At 34.4% G+C, this 14,484-nt stretch overlaps 1 protein-coding gene across 1 annotated transcript; it reads right to left on the bottom strand.

The window, feature by feature from the left end:
- Positions 1–3,450: 3,450 nt before the first annotated feature.
- On the bottom strand, positions 3,451–11,454 carry LOC132556970 (monocarboxylate transporter 12-like). Its single transcript, XM_060221434.1, has 6 exons — positions 11,205–11,454; positions 10,803–10,946; positions 5,751–6,170; positions 5,287–5,556; positions 4,650–4,775; positions 3,451–3,614 (listed from the first exon to the last, which is right to left on the bottom strand). Exons 1-6 carry the CDS (start codon positions 11,452–11,454, stop codon positions 3,451–3,453), a joined length of 1,374 nt encoding a protein of 457 aa, XP_060077417.1.
- Positions 11,455–14,484: the final 3,030 nt, after the last annotated feature.

The raw sequence follows: 14,484 nt of genomic DNA, 5'->3' as shown, positions 1-14,484 counted from the left end.
AATATGAATAACCTCGACCGACATTCAAGGTCACAGGGGTCAAATATGTTTGAACCTTTAAAAAGTGTATTTCTTCATTATTATGTAGTTTTATCTCCTTAACGTTTCAACATTCAAAGTTCATCTTTGGATATATTGTAGAGACTAACAAACAAGGAATCTTTCTCATATATCGTTATCAGGATAAATGTCAACTTCCGGTCAACTTGTAGCCAAAGAAGTGAAAAGCCCGCCAAATTGTTCACAACAATTTCTAGTTATTATTATTATTATTTTTCTTCCAAACTTTGTGGGTTCGTAATCTTTTAAACGGTAAAGACCACACCTAATATGTATTGACCATGTTATAGGTACATACTGGAAGGTGACGATGCAGATTTTTTAAGTAGGTCAAAAATCCAATATGGCCGCTATGACGTCTTAAGTTAAAAACTTTAAAACGGCCGTAACTCGAAAACCGTTGAGTGTACAGAGTTCGTCCATTATGTTATTTGTAGACAATTTTCTTATCTAACTTTTCATTATGCCATTATAATACAAAATATGTCTAATAAAAAAGCTCGCTGTGGGGTCAATATTTGAAAATTTGAAAACAAATTTTTTTTTTTTCAATTTTGATTTTTCTTGAAAATCTCTTTAACACATCGATGCAGAATGTCCTTCCGATGAATTAAGTGATTTTAATTTTTCTGTAACGTTTACCACTTCCGTTGTATGCCATTTTGAAAATTTCCTTTGATCTTTTAAAAATGCCGACAATTTGGAAAAACTCGATCTAGATCTTTACCAACGGGCTTTTTTGGAATAATTTATATCAGAAAGGTTTCCCCAGATGTTCTCTACCATTTAGTGTCATTTACAAAATCATCAGAAAAACAAAATGGCCGCCATGACGTCATATCCGATTTTACCTAAATGGCTGTAACTCAATAACGGCTCAAGCTATTGACTTAAGCTTAAAGCAGTTTATAAACATAACCCTGCAAACATATTTCGTCAGAAAAAAATTTAGATAAATGGTGAACTTCCGGTTTTTGGTAGGGGTCAAAGTTGAAAACTGCAATTTCGGGTTACTAACTTTGACGAACTTTTCCTCAAATTCTATCAGGTCTAGAGACTTGATATTTCATATTTAATTTGTCCAGTCAACAGTCTATAAAGGGTCGTTATATGAATGACCTTGGTCAACTGTCAAGGTCACAGGGGTCAAATGTCTTAACATCTTAAAATGACATTTTCTCTATAACCAATTAGTATTGAAACTTAATTTTTTGTTTACATCATTATGTTATCAATTCCTAACAATAGACATCAGACAATATTGCAAAAAAAAGTCAACTTCCGGTTTCTGGTATGGGTCAAATTTGAAAAGTGCTATTTCGGGTTACTAACTTTGACGAACTTCTCCTTAAATTCTATCAGGTCTAGAGACTTGATATTTCATATTTAATATGTCCAGACTACAGGCTATAAACGGTCGTTATATGAATGACCTTGGTCAACTGTCAAGGTCACAGGGGTCAATTAACTAAAAATCGTTAAATGACAGTTTCTCACTTTCTAGAAGACACACAATGATGAAAATTGATTATAAACCTTCTGTAGACACTTCCTATTGATTGTCATAAGAAAAATTTCCTTAAAAGTTCAACTTCCGGTTTTCGGTAGTTCACAAACTTCGAAAGAGCTATTTAGGGAACCAATCTTTGAAAAACTTCTTCTCAAGTTCTGAAAGGCCTAGAGGCTCTATATTTCACACTTATGAAGCATATGTAACTGGCAACGAAGTTTGATAATATAAATGACCTTGACCCACTTTCAAGGTCACAGATGTCAATTAACTAAAAATCGTTAAACGACAGTTTCTCACATTCTAGAAGGCACACAAAGATGAAAATTGATTATAAACCTTCTGTGGACACTTCCTATTGATTGTCATAAGGAAAACTTCCCTAAAAGTTCAACTTCCGGTTTTCGGTGGGGCAAAAATTCGGAAAGAGCTATTTACGGTACCAATATTTGAAAAACTTCTTCTCAAGTTCTGGAAGGCCTAGAGGCTTGATATTTCATATACAAGAAGGATATGTAACTGGAAAAAAAGTTCGATAATATAAATGACCTTAACCCACTTTCAAGGTCACAGACGTCAATTAACTTAAAATCGTTAAATGAAAGTTTCTCAATTTCTAGAAGGCATACATTGATGAAAATTGATTATAAACCTTCTGTGGACACTTCCTAGTGATTGTCATAAGGAAAACTTCCCTCAAAATGTCAACTTCCGGTTTCTGAAATGGGTTCAAATATACAAAATAGGGTACCAGTGTTCAACAATCTTCTTGTCAAGTTTCACAAGGTCTAGAGAACTAATATTAGGGATATATTGATCATCAGATGTTACATTATAAGGCTTGCAAATATGACCTTGACCAACATTCAAGGTCACAGGGGTCAAATATATTTGAACCTTTAAAAAGTGTATTTCTTCGTTATTATGTAGTTATATCACCTAAATGTTTCAAGATTCAAAGTTCATCTTTGGATATGTTGTAGAGACTAACAAACAAGGAATCTTTCTCATATATCGTTATCAGGATACATGTCAACTTCCGGTCAACTTGTCGCCAAAGAAGTGAAAAGCCCGCCAAATTGTTCACAACAATTTCTAGTTCATTTTGTCATTTTTGATGATCCGTTGCCAATTTTTTCTTACATCACTCAGGTTACAGACGACAATACTAGAGCCTACCATTACTACTTAATACATTACCCATCGGAATTACAATACCCGGCAAATGTTACTGCCGTAAGATACCACACGTTTATTATAAAAATTGTCCGTCCTCCGATTCAAGAATATTTGCCATACCGTTAAACCGTTATTTGATACATAAATTATCTGAATAGTTTCCTTTGTATTATACTTTTAAAGCGGAAACAGTTGGAGGGAAAACTTTCAAAGCATTCAATAAGCAAGTGTTTAAAACATTTCTAAAAATAATAAACTTTTATTTGACATCAAATAGTTTGACGTTGCAATGGCCAACAAAACGACATTTTGAATTGGCTGCTTTAGGTGGTGATGCTGCCATTTTCACTGTTGAAATGCAGTGCCTAGAAAGCACTGCTCTTGTACCACATAAGATGTCTTTTATAGACACTAGCATTCATGATTTCATCAATGCGATAAATTCTTATATTTCACTAGGAAAAGTGTTATAAATATTGATATATTTGTGACCCTTAAACCTATATCGTTTTACGACATCAGATCACTGTCCGACAAATATGTCTTCATTGTAAGAACGTTTAAAAATGATCACGTGACTGTTGAGTTGATAACAGTAATATCAATTATCCGTCATATTCAAAACCATTTTGACATTTATCCCTCCTCTGAAATAGCATGTAAAGATGGCCTCATATTTGTAGACGATAATAACAGGTTTTTTATCTCCATTGCCCGGTATTTTCTTTATTTAAATCATCAATTCTTCCCTTCTCCCATACTGAAATCCGTCTTAGTGGTAAACAAAGTAAGCCTCCAATCCCGAGACTGATTCCACCAAAGTAGAAAGCCATGTTATAGTTTCCACTCATATCAGACAATGCTCCTGAAAAATATCAATTCAAATAACATTATAGCACTGCATAGAATTCACAATCGTGTCTTTTATAAGAAAAAATAACACATTTCATTTACCTGATCACTAAAGAACATTTCCCGAAAGTAGCCCTTACAAAACGCAGAAAACAAAAGAATAACCAATAATTTGAAAAAAAATTGACACGTGATTTACATTTATTATCAACAAAAAACAAACATAACAAAAATTAAAATGTTCAGTCATAGAAGGACAAAACAGTTGCATCAAGCAAGTTATCTATTTGTTTGGTTCTACTGTATCTCACTCTAAATGATGAAAAGGTGCTATTCATGTCTATGTCTTTTGTACAGTCTTAGATAACAGGTGTTAGACACTGCTGATGGACTTAAAATCCCCGGGGTTGCCGTAACCACGATTAATTTCACCCGAATAGTGGCAAGGCTCAGAAAATACATATGTACTTGACGCTTTTCCAAAAACATATGATGTATGAAAATTACAAGATTTATCTAGTTATGGAGCATCTCCCCGACTAGATGTCTACTTTTCTTTTGATCATTTAGAATTTTCCTCAGTCGCCTCCAAGACTTCAAATTTTAGGGCCTCTACATCACTGACGAGTCCTGGAATGATGAAACAGCTGTATGATGAAGTTTAATTCATTGTTTAGTTCTACCGTATCTCACTCAAATATTACGAAAATGTGGTATTCACTTGTGTGTCTTTTTCACAATCTTAGAAAAAAATGAATAAACCATAGAATTTCTGAGATCGGACTGAAATTTCAAGTTGTTTTTCAACATTTTTCTGTCTAGATGAAGGAAGTTGTATGTAATGTGATGCGTCGATATTTAATAAAAAAAATTATCAAAAGAAAAAAAAACCTAGAAGAAAGCATAATAAGGTGACCAACCCAGAACAACAACAGATGAAACAAACCAAAAGACATGGAACCCTTGAAAAAAATCCACCGAATTTTTCTCTGCTGAAATTGGGATGCAAACATCCATAAACGCTTATATACACTTTACCACAATTTACCTGCAATAGGCGATCCAACATAAGTAGACAGTCCCATGCAAAGTCCTGCTAAACCAAACGAACTGTTGAGTCTGTGTATCCCCAATAGTTCAGCCATCAGTATACTTCTCAGACAGAAAAAGACTGCTGTAAGTATAGTTTAACAATAAAGGTAAGAGAAAACTCCGATGTCATTAGTGTAATAATAATCAGTTAATTTGACATTATTAAGTTATTATCCTGATAAATACGTGAGTGAAATAGCTATAGTCATTGTATTTAACAGCCGAAATGATATTTGAAGGAAGTAAAGGATAAAATGATAAGCAAGCTTAATATCATGAATATAGATGGGATCACCTATTACAGTGATATTTGCTGTTTTTAGCGTGATTACAAAACGAATATTTTACTTGCTTATGCATTTAAGTTCTTGCTCTTTAATAGCAAAATAAATCCTGTATGGATTAATTCATAACACATATTTGATGATTTTTCTCAAATTAATGAACTTCAAGGTTGAGCTATTTAGAAAAGTGAACTGATAAAATTCTGATAGCATTATCAATATAAGATTGCATATTAGTTATACCAATCTATCAGTATTTCGGGAGATTTGATTTCATATTCAGAATACTTCACATATCAGACTGCTTACCCTTTACTGCTCCAAATATGATCGCGTATATGACAAGAATCTCATATGTGATAAAAAATGGCACAAAACACGTCGACATTCCACCAATCAGTAGCGCAGTGCTGTAAATGATCAAGCAATTGGCCCATGGTCTGTCCGTTATGTAGCCAACCAAAACACGTGTAATAGTGTTGGACACGCCCATTAACGAAATGAGGAATGTTCCTTGAGCTGTGGACAGATTGACCTCACTAGCCCATGCAGGCAGAAAATTTGACGGAACGAAATATCCTGAAAATTAAAAGTAATATTTTATTGACAATAGAAAATGCGAATTTGAGCCAAAAAATCAAAAAGGACAAAACCGTTAAAGGATGCAGTGTAATTTATGAACTGGCATGATAATTTAGAATTCTAAATGTTTGTTACAACTCTGAAAAGAAGAGTTCAGAGATCAGTTCGAGTTATCAGATTATAAATCATACCAAACATGACGAAAAAACATGACGCTCCATACAACAACATAGTTGGACTTTTGAGTAGTGAAAGGTCCAACGTGGCATTAATTGATGAACATATTTGTTGGCAACAGGTGCTGGAATTCCTTGTTGTATCATCTTGATTAGGCTTGCTATCGACTTCACTACGTTTTGTTGTGTTCCTGTTCACATCCGTTTGTAGAGGTCTATAGGTAGTGGAGACAATAATACCATTGAGTATAATTGCTGACATAATCCACAGTGTTCCTCGCCACATGTATGTTTCCAAAAAGTATTCTGTGATAGGTGCAAATACAAAGGTTCCAACTCCGCAAACTGCAAGTCCTGTGGCCAATGATCTTCGTTTGTCGAAATATTCACCAATTATTACGATGGAGGGTAAATAAAACAGGCCGAAACCAATACCTATAAAATAGGATATGAGAAAACAAAAATGACGCATTTCTATTTACACACCTGTTAATATTCTGCCCTAGTTTAATTACTTATATGTCTGAATGAATAATCTCTTAACATGTCGGCATTTTCTTTGTTGTTTTATTTATAATAGATGTTTGAAAATACTTGAAATGTCTATAAAATAATTTTAAGAACGTTTTACTCCTGGCGATTATACCAAAAATAATTCAAGGTTAATAGAGAAAGAATATATTAGTCCCTAGAATACACAACTCCGCTGTAAATGTTATGCTCCGGGTGTGTTTTCGCTCCATGTAATTCCACTACTCTGCTTTCGAATTAAGAGAACATTGTCACAGTCCCAACCATAATTTACATTGTCACAGTCCCAACCATAATTTACATTGTCACAGTCCCAACCATAATTTACATTGTCACAGTCCCAACCATAATTTACATTGTCACAGTCCCAACCATAATTTACATTGTCACAGTCCCAACCATAATTTACATTGTCACAGTCCCAACCATAATTTACATTGTCACAGTCCCAACCATAATTTACATTGTCACAGTCCCAACCATAATTTACATTGTCACAGTCCCAACCATAATTTACATTGTCACAGTCCCAACCATAATTTACATTGTCACAGTCCCAACCATAATTTACATTGTCACAGTCCCAACCATAATTTACATTGTCACAGTCCCAACCATAATTTACATTGTCACAGTCCCAACCATAATTTACATTGTCACAGTCCCAACCATAATTTACATTGTCACAGTCCCAACCATAATTTACATTGTCACAGTCCCAACCATAATTTACATTGTCACAGTCCCAACCATAATTTACATTGTCACAGTCCCAACCATAATTTACATTGTCACAGTCCCAACCATAATTTACATTGTCACAGTCCCACAGTCCCAACCATAATTTACATTGTCACAGTCCCAACCATAATTTACATTGTCACAGTCCCAACCATAATTTACATTGTCACAGTCCCAACCATAATTTACATTGTCACAGTCCCAACCATAATTTACATTGTCACAGTCCCAACCATAATTTACATTGTCACAGTCCCAACCATAATTTACATTGTCACAGTCCCAACCATAATTTACATTGTCACAGTCCCAACCATAATTTACATTGTCACAGTCCCAACCATAATTTACATTGTCACAGTCCCAACCATAATTTACATTGTCACAGTCCCAACCATAATTTACATTGTCACAGTCCCAACCATAATTTACATTGTCACAGTCCCAACCATAATTTACATTGTCACAGTCCCAACCATAATTTACATTGTCACAGTCCCAACCATAATTTACATTGTCACAGTCCCAACCATAATTTACATTGTCACAGTCCCAACCATAATTTACATTGTCACATAATTTACATTGTCACAGTCCATAATTTACATTGTCACAGTCCCAACCATAATTTACATTGTCACAGTCCCAACCATAATTTACATTGTCACAGTCCCAACCATAATTTACATTGTCACAGTCCCAACCATAATTTACATTGTCACAGTCCCAACCATAATTTACATTGTCACAGTCCCAACCATAATTTACATTGTCACAGTCCCAACCATAATTTACATTGTCACAGTCCCAACCATAATTTACATTGTCACAGTCCCAACCATAATTTACATTGTCACAGTCCCAACCATAATTTACATTGTCACAGTCCCAACCATAATTTACATTGTCACAGTCCCAACCATAATTTACATTGTCACAGTCCCAACCATAATTTACATTGTCACAGTCCCAACCATAATTTACATTGTCACAGTCCCAACCATAATTTACATTGTCACAGTCCCAACCATAATTTACATTGTCACAGTCCCAACCATAATTTACATTGTCACAGTCCCAACCATAATTTACATTGTCACAGTCCCAACCATAATTTACATTGTCACAGTCCCAACCATAATTTACATTGTCACAGTCCCAACCATAATTTACATTGTCACAGTCCCAACCATAATTTACATTGTCACAGTCCCAACCATAATTTACATTGTCACAGTCCCAACCATAATTTACATTGTCACAGTCCCAACCATAATTTACATTGTCACAGTCCCAACCATAATTTACATTGTCACAGTCCCAACCATAATTTACATTGTCACAGTCCCAACCATAATTTTGTACATTTTATCTGTTTATATGTATGAAATAATATCCCAGTTATTCTGAACATTTCGTACATGTATTTAATGAAATCATTTCGATAATATCTAAACTAAATACTGTCTATCTATTTTTCTTAATAATTCCATGTAAAAGATTTAATTACGGATTCTCCGGATCCGAGTTCTTAATATTTGAATTTAGTCTCGTGAGAAAGGAAATGTACATGTAAGCGAGAGCATTGGTATAGATTTCGGCAGGTCGATAATTGCTTGTATGGGGTAAGCCAGCGCAAAATACAGTCTGCGGTAAGTTTGTAAACCTTTATAACACCCTTATATTCCAATGTTTACCCGGAATCTGTTGTGTTTGGTATTTGGGCCGAATATTAAGAGATACATGCATATGCTTATAACGGCCGATGAGTACAGTTCAAGATACATATGTGATGGGTTTAGAATAACTAATATGTGAATTGGATTATATATTTAGTTATTACAAGCAGAAATAGTCAGTTTATTTATCAGAAACTTGAAATTAAGGCTAGAATTTGCTAATGGAATTATATCAGTTAATTAGCTACAGACGGTATTATATGGTTGTAATAAAAGAATATTTGTGCATATAATGAGATACTAAATTAATATATGTATAGCTTAGTAATAGGAATGGGATATTTGGTTAGACATGGTTATATTATGTAATTAAAGTTCTACCCCATGATGTTGGTGAGGACGATGATGATACTACTGGTACAGAGATGGTTCATGTTTGTGTCGTATGTGGGCCAAGATAGCTGTTGCTAACGTACTGTGTGGGCAAGGCAGTGTAGCTTGATACCATGTCCTGTGTAGACAGACCTATCAGCTGTATATGCCGTCCTGTGTGGACAATTATGAAGATGTCTTGTGTGGGCAGTCCTGAGATATCCTGTGTAGACATTTATTGAGATGTCCTTTGTGGACAGTACTTGGTGTCGTCATTGAATCTGTTAACAGGGAGGACATTTGTTCAATCCTGTGGACATTTGCTGACTGTTGTAACGCTGTATGAGCCGGTCGTCCAGAGACGTTTTCAGAATCTTTACCATGAGACATGTCTAGATGCTTGGCTGTATAGACTGTATTATATATTTCTATATAATTATAGTGTGAGGGTGTTTATGAGTGAGTGAGTAAGGTGTGCTTAATCATGTTAGGAGATATATCTTGTTATGTGTATATAGTGTAATAAACTTGTACATATTGTATTTTGGTTGTTTTAGCCATTCTTTGCATGTCGCGCTCGTCCAGGTTGCATTGTCACCAATTAACACGTGATGAACACGTTCTTACAATTAAGACTGAACTGTCATCGTAGATACAGTGATCATATCCAGTCAAAGAAACACAAACTATAACAGAGGGGACGACAATATCAAGAGTTTTATTTTCATGGAATCCGTGTTTGTAGAACACCATTTTGCTTTATACATGATGATATCAGCAAAACCAAGTTACAGGCAATTTCTAAATTGCTGGATACATATGACTTGATACCAAGAGAAAGCATGGAAATTCTGGGAAAGCTCCACATTATGCAATGTCTATGAATGACAGACAGTATATCAAGACATTTGTGACCAACGATGCTAAAGACAATGCATTGCCTATTCCTGGTAGACTACCAAGTTATAAATTAGAAAAGGTGCTTATTCTACCCTCTGATACAGCTGCCGTGGACATTTTTACAACTTTGATATACTGGCTGTTGAGATGAAGCTTCGACGGGTAAGTATTTGTAATACAGGTGTCTTCACCAGCAGCTGTAATGTTAAATATTAATCCTGACATATGAAAAAAATCTCTTTTAATAATGTTGTGCATGAGTGGCATCCAGACGACCGAAGACAGGCCCGACCGGAAAAAAAAAGAACGAAACGCCCGGTTTTCGTAAATCGGACAGGACCGAACGGTAGGCGAAGGGAGACCGAACGGAAGGCGAAGGGAGGCCGAGAGGTCCTCGGACAGTAGATTAACGATTTTGAAATGGATACTCAACCTTAGTTCTATCTGCATACACTAAAAGGCCGAGTGTGCTCAATATCAGACGGTTACGGGTCTGATGCTATTACATGTTCGATTTTATTTCACTAATCGGGGAAATATTGCTTTGGAAAATTATATTTCCTTGGAGATAATGATAATTACGAAAATTTATTGGTCGATATCATACCAGACCCAATATATCTTGCCTCTTGAAATTAAAAGTGACTATTGGTACAAATGATATATTTATCCATATATTTAACACAGATGAAAAGATGTGAATTCTTTTCTTTCTTATTTTTTTATATGAACCCATGGTTTCTGTGAAGTTTTTGTAATTTTAGTAAAAGAGAAAAAGTTTATATAGGCATAAGATGTATTGTTTATCTTATACAAATTCACTTTTAAAAGATATCAACGATACCTCCTATGATGCTGTAACAAAGGATCATCACATCCAGGTTTTGTGAAAATGAAGACAGGAAGAGCCCGACGCTGACAATCACTGATCCACTTTCGGTAACCCGTCGGCAGCCATATTTGGTCACTAGCGCACTAGCTACAGGACCTAGGATACAAGTTCATTAGATACTGAGAAATTGTTATTACAATTTTATCGTTTTACTCTCCATCATTTTGATCCTGATATATCGATTGTGATTGATGATCGAAGTTGAAAGTCTGTCTGGTTGTCTGTATGTCTGTATGTTTGTCCGTCCGTCTATAGACTTATTTCTTATTCGAGTGTTGAAGGACAAAATATAATTTCATTTAATATATGGTGATTATTCCAAAAAAAATGTTGAGAAAAATTGTTAAAGCTCACCAACAAAAAAAAGAGTTCCAACAAGAATGGAGTGCAATAGCTGTGTCTTTCCTTTACTTTCTCCAAAATATCTGAGGAGTTCCGGAAAGAAAATTCCAAATGTATAAATCACTCCGTCTATGAATACATTGACCATGAAAGACGAGAAGGTGACAGCCCATCCCCATCCTCCGTCTGGAACGTTATATGAGATAGGATCTACACATACAGCCCCAGATTTGGACAGCTTTTTCATTTTCCTGATCAACATAACCACGTATAAATATAACTGTTGGCTCCGAAATTTGATTTTGTCAGTATTTTTATTTTATAATGATCATTTCATAAACATTTGATTAAATAGATTTGATTACATGGTCTAAGACCATCAAATAAAGCCCTCTTCGTGATGTAAAATTATTCCTGCTTGACGCTCTACATTTGCTATTCAAATGGAATGTTTAATAACCTATTTCAGTATATTTGACATAGGGGCTGCATGCCAGTATAAAATAACTTTTGAAGACAGGACATTTCAATGCTTAAATGTTCCATAGGTTAATAGATAAACACTTACTTTTTTCCAGAAATGTTCCAGATTTTCCTGATGAATGACGGAACACACGATCGTCGACTTTGCAACACAAAACAGTTTCTTAACATGTAAACTGGTAACAGGGTCACGTTATACCAGACAGAAATTAGAGAGGAGCCGACGTTTTTACCTGTCGTGTAAGTATAGTTAGTTTGGTTATTGGCGTTTTACCAAAATTTCTGAAACATGTAATCTTCTCGTTATTCTGTCAGTGATAAGGACAATTCTCGGGTGTCATTATTTTAGTGATGTGGTATTCAGTACAGTTTCATTTCTTGTTTTTACAATATATATTTCTGGTATAGAAGATAATGATATATATTTACTGTCGTATAGCCGTTTATTTTCGTGATATCACGTGATTGCAAAACGTTCATCCGTGAAATAACAAGAATAGTGTTTATTGGATGACCTTTTACATCTAGATCGCGAAAATTTGATCCGTGTGCAATGTAGTTTGATCGTTTTGAAATAAAATCGCGAAACTGTTGACACACAAAAAATTAAGCTATGTTGTATATATATATTTATACTGACAAAAATGTTAACTTGAGCGAACGGGTTGTATGACATATTTGTGTGCTTGACATGGTCTAATAACCACAATAACAAGAGGATAAACCTGGTGCAATGATTTCAGGTTACATAGTCTTCATTCTGTCAGTTCTTTAATATGTCGAATTTTGTAGTGAAGCCCGTCTTTGGATACTTCAATAGCTGTATATAACGCAATCTTTCCATTACAGGGTAAAATTGGGAAATAGACTATACTCAAACGACAATCTATGCTGTTATAAATGGTATAAAACCTCGAAATTACACTTAAAGAAACCACTGATTCCATTTCTGTCAGAGTACAGTAAAATTTTAAAGATCTCTCAGTATTTTACCAAAAATATCACATGGTTTGGAAGAGTCACACATGACAAACTGTCGATCCAGTTAACTACGACTTAATGAAGACTGGAAAGGATATCTTGATAACGGGTAATGTGTAAGTGCAATCCTGGTGGATTTATCAGACGCTTTCGATTGCTTGCCTCACTATCTATTGATAGCTAAGTTGGAAGCATACAGTATATCAAAGGGGACACCGGACCGTAGGAACAGAAAAACTGCAGATCTGACTGAGTCAGAATTCCAGTAATTGTTCTTAGCATTTTTAAGGGAGTACCACAAGGGTCAATTCTAGGATCCATGATTTTTCATACTTAACTTAAGAATATTTATGGTGTTGTCAACAAAATTATTTCATACAACTATGCTGATGACGATGCTGTGTCTTTTAAAAATCATGATCGCACTTTTTTATAGAGAATAATGAAAATGTACTTTTAATAGGATTCAAAAACAAAACTTTATGGAGGCGGACCCTAACATATTTCAATCTATCTGCCAAAAACAAAATTTAATGTACTAAAGAAAATTACTAATATATTTAGTGTTACCAAGGGTAAAGCAACTTGTTTTAAAAAGATTAGGTGATATTTTTACTAAATATTTAGTGTACCAAGGGTAAACGTTACAATTTTGGTCTAAATTCCTTCAGGCAGAAAGCCGCCAATTTATGGAAGAGTCTCTCCAAAATATCAGAGAGGTAGAAAAGTACAGTATAATCAGGAGGCGGTTGCATTCCTTGAACAGTGTTATCGCCATCTGATATTAACATTACATAACATTATTATTGTGACTATGATTTTTCAACTTTGATCCTTTTTGTACGTTCTGTATGCGCTGAGGGCCTGGCTTCCTTACCGTTTTGTTTTCATCGTGTTGTTATATCCAGAGACATGATATATTCCTCTGTGTTATGCTCCAGTACTGCGGTGTTTATGTATTGTCTGTGATCATTTATAGAGCACTCATTTTATTTATTCCTTAGCTGTAATTGTATGATATTGTTTAAATGTTATTCTGTATGAATTTTAGTCGTGTTACGTATGTTTGTCGATGTTTGAAAAATTCGACATAAAAGATTGTTGTTTTGTTTTGTATTGTACTTGAAAACGGTTCACACAACAAACGTCTGGGGAATGTAACCGCAAATTTGTAAATTACAAAAAAGTGAATAGAAAATGTATTTCAAACATAAAAGAGGTACATTTTGTATGTATTCACCAGAACAGAATTAAAATCAGTCCCAGTATTTTCTTATATTTCATGGACAAAATATAAATCAATAGAGTATATCCAATTATAGCAAATAGACTTTGTGAGTGTGTTAATATTTTGGTATCTTTCAAGAGTGCGCAAGAGGACACTAAATGAATGGAGTAGACTTCAGTGAGATGACGTCTATCAACTCGACACGAACTAGATTTGTACTATCCACATCAGCCAATTTCGCTGTTAATATGTCGTTGCTAAAGATCTAAGATTATTTATTTTTATCGTGTAGTTACTTTCCGATAAAATAACAATACATACTAAATAAAGGGCACAATGATCATATACCACCGATTATTTTATTTTGAATAACCATATTAGGGACAATAACAATAGAAAACAACTAAAACTGCATCATTAATATCGTCAATACATTACTAGAGACATAATTAGTATAACATGATTACCGGAAAGAAAACAAATTACACAATACAATACTACTTGTAAACAATAGGAAATTAAACAAAGCCTCTGTTCAGGTTTTTATACTTTATCAATCAAAATAAAAATTGAAATTTTGTTAAACAATTTATTGATTCA

This window comes from Ylistrum balloti, unplaced genomic scaffold (genome assembly GCF_031769215.1).
Source record: "Ylistrum balloti isolate Yb309-2 unplaced genomic scaffold, AGI_CSIRO_Ybal_v1 Utg370612, whole genome shotgun sequence".
In the NCBI taxonomy this organism is placed as follows: Eukaryota; Metazoa; Mollusca; class Bivalvia; order Pectinida; family Pectinidae; genus Ylistrum; species Ylistrum balloti.
This window is presented reverse-complemented; position numbering and strand designations above follow the sequence as displayed.

Excerpts from the sequence above, each read along its gene's own strand:
- LOC132556970 (XM_060221434.1), bottom strand. The coding sequence starts at position 11,454 with ATGTTGATCAGGAAAATGAAAAAGCTGTCCAAATCTGGGGCTGTATGT. Across the intron at positions 4,776-5,286 it reads CATATTTGGAGCAGTAAAGG|CAGTCTTTTTCTGTCTGAGA; the intron begins GTAAGCAGTCTG and ends CTATACTTACAG. Across the intron at positions 3,615-4,649 it reads TGTTGGATCGCCTATTGCAG|GAGCATTGTCTGATATGAGT; the intron begins GTAAATTGTGGT and ends GATATTTTTCAG.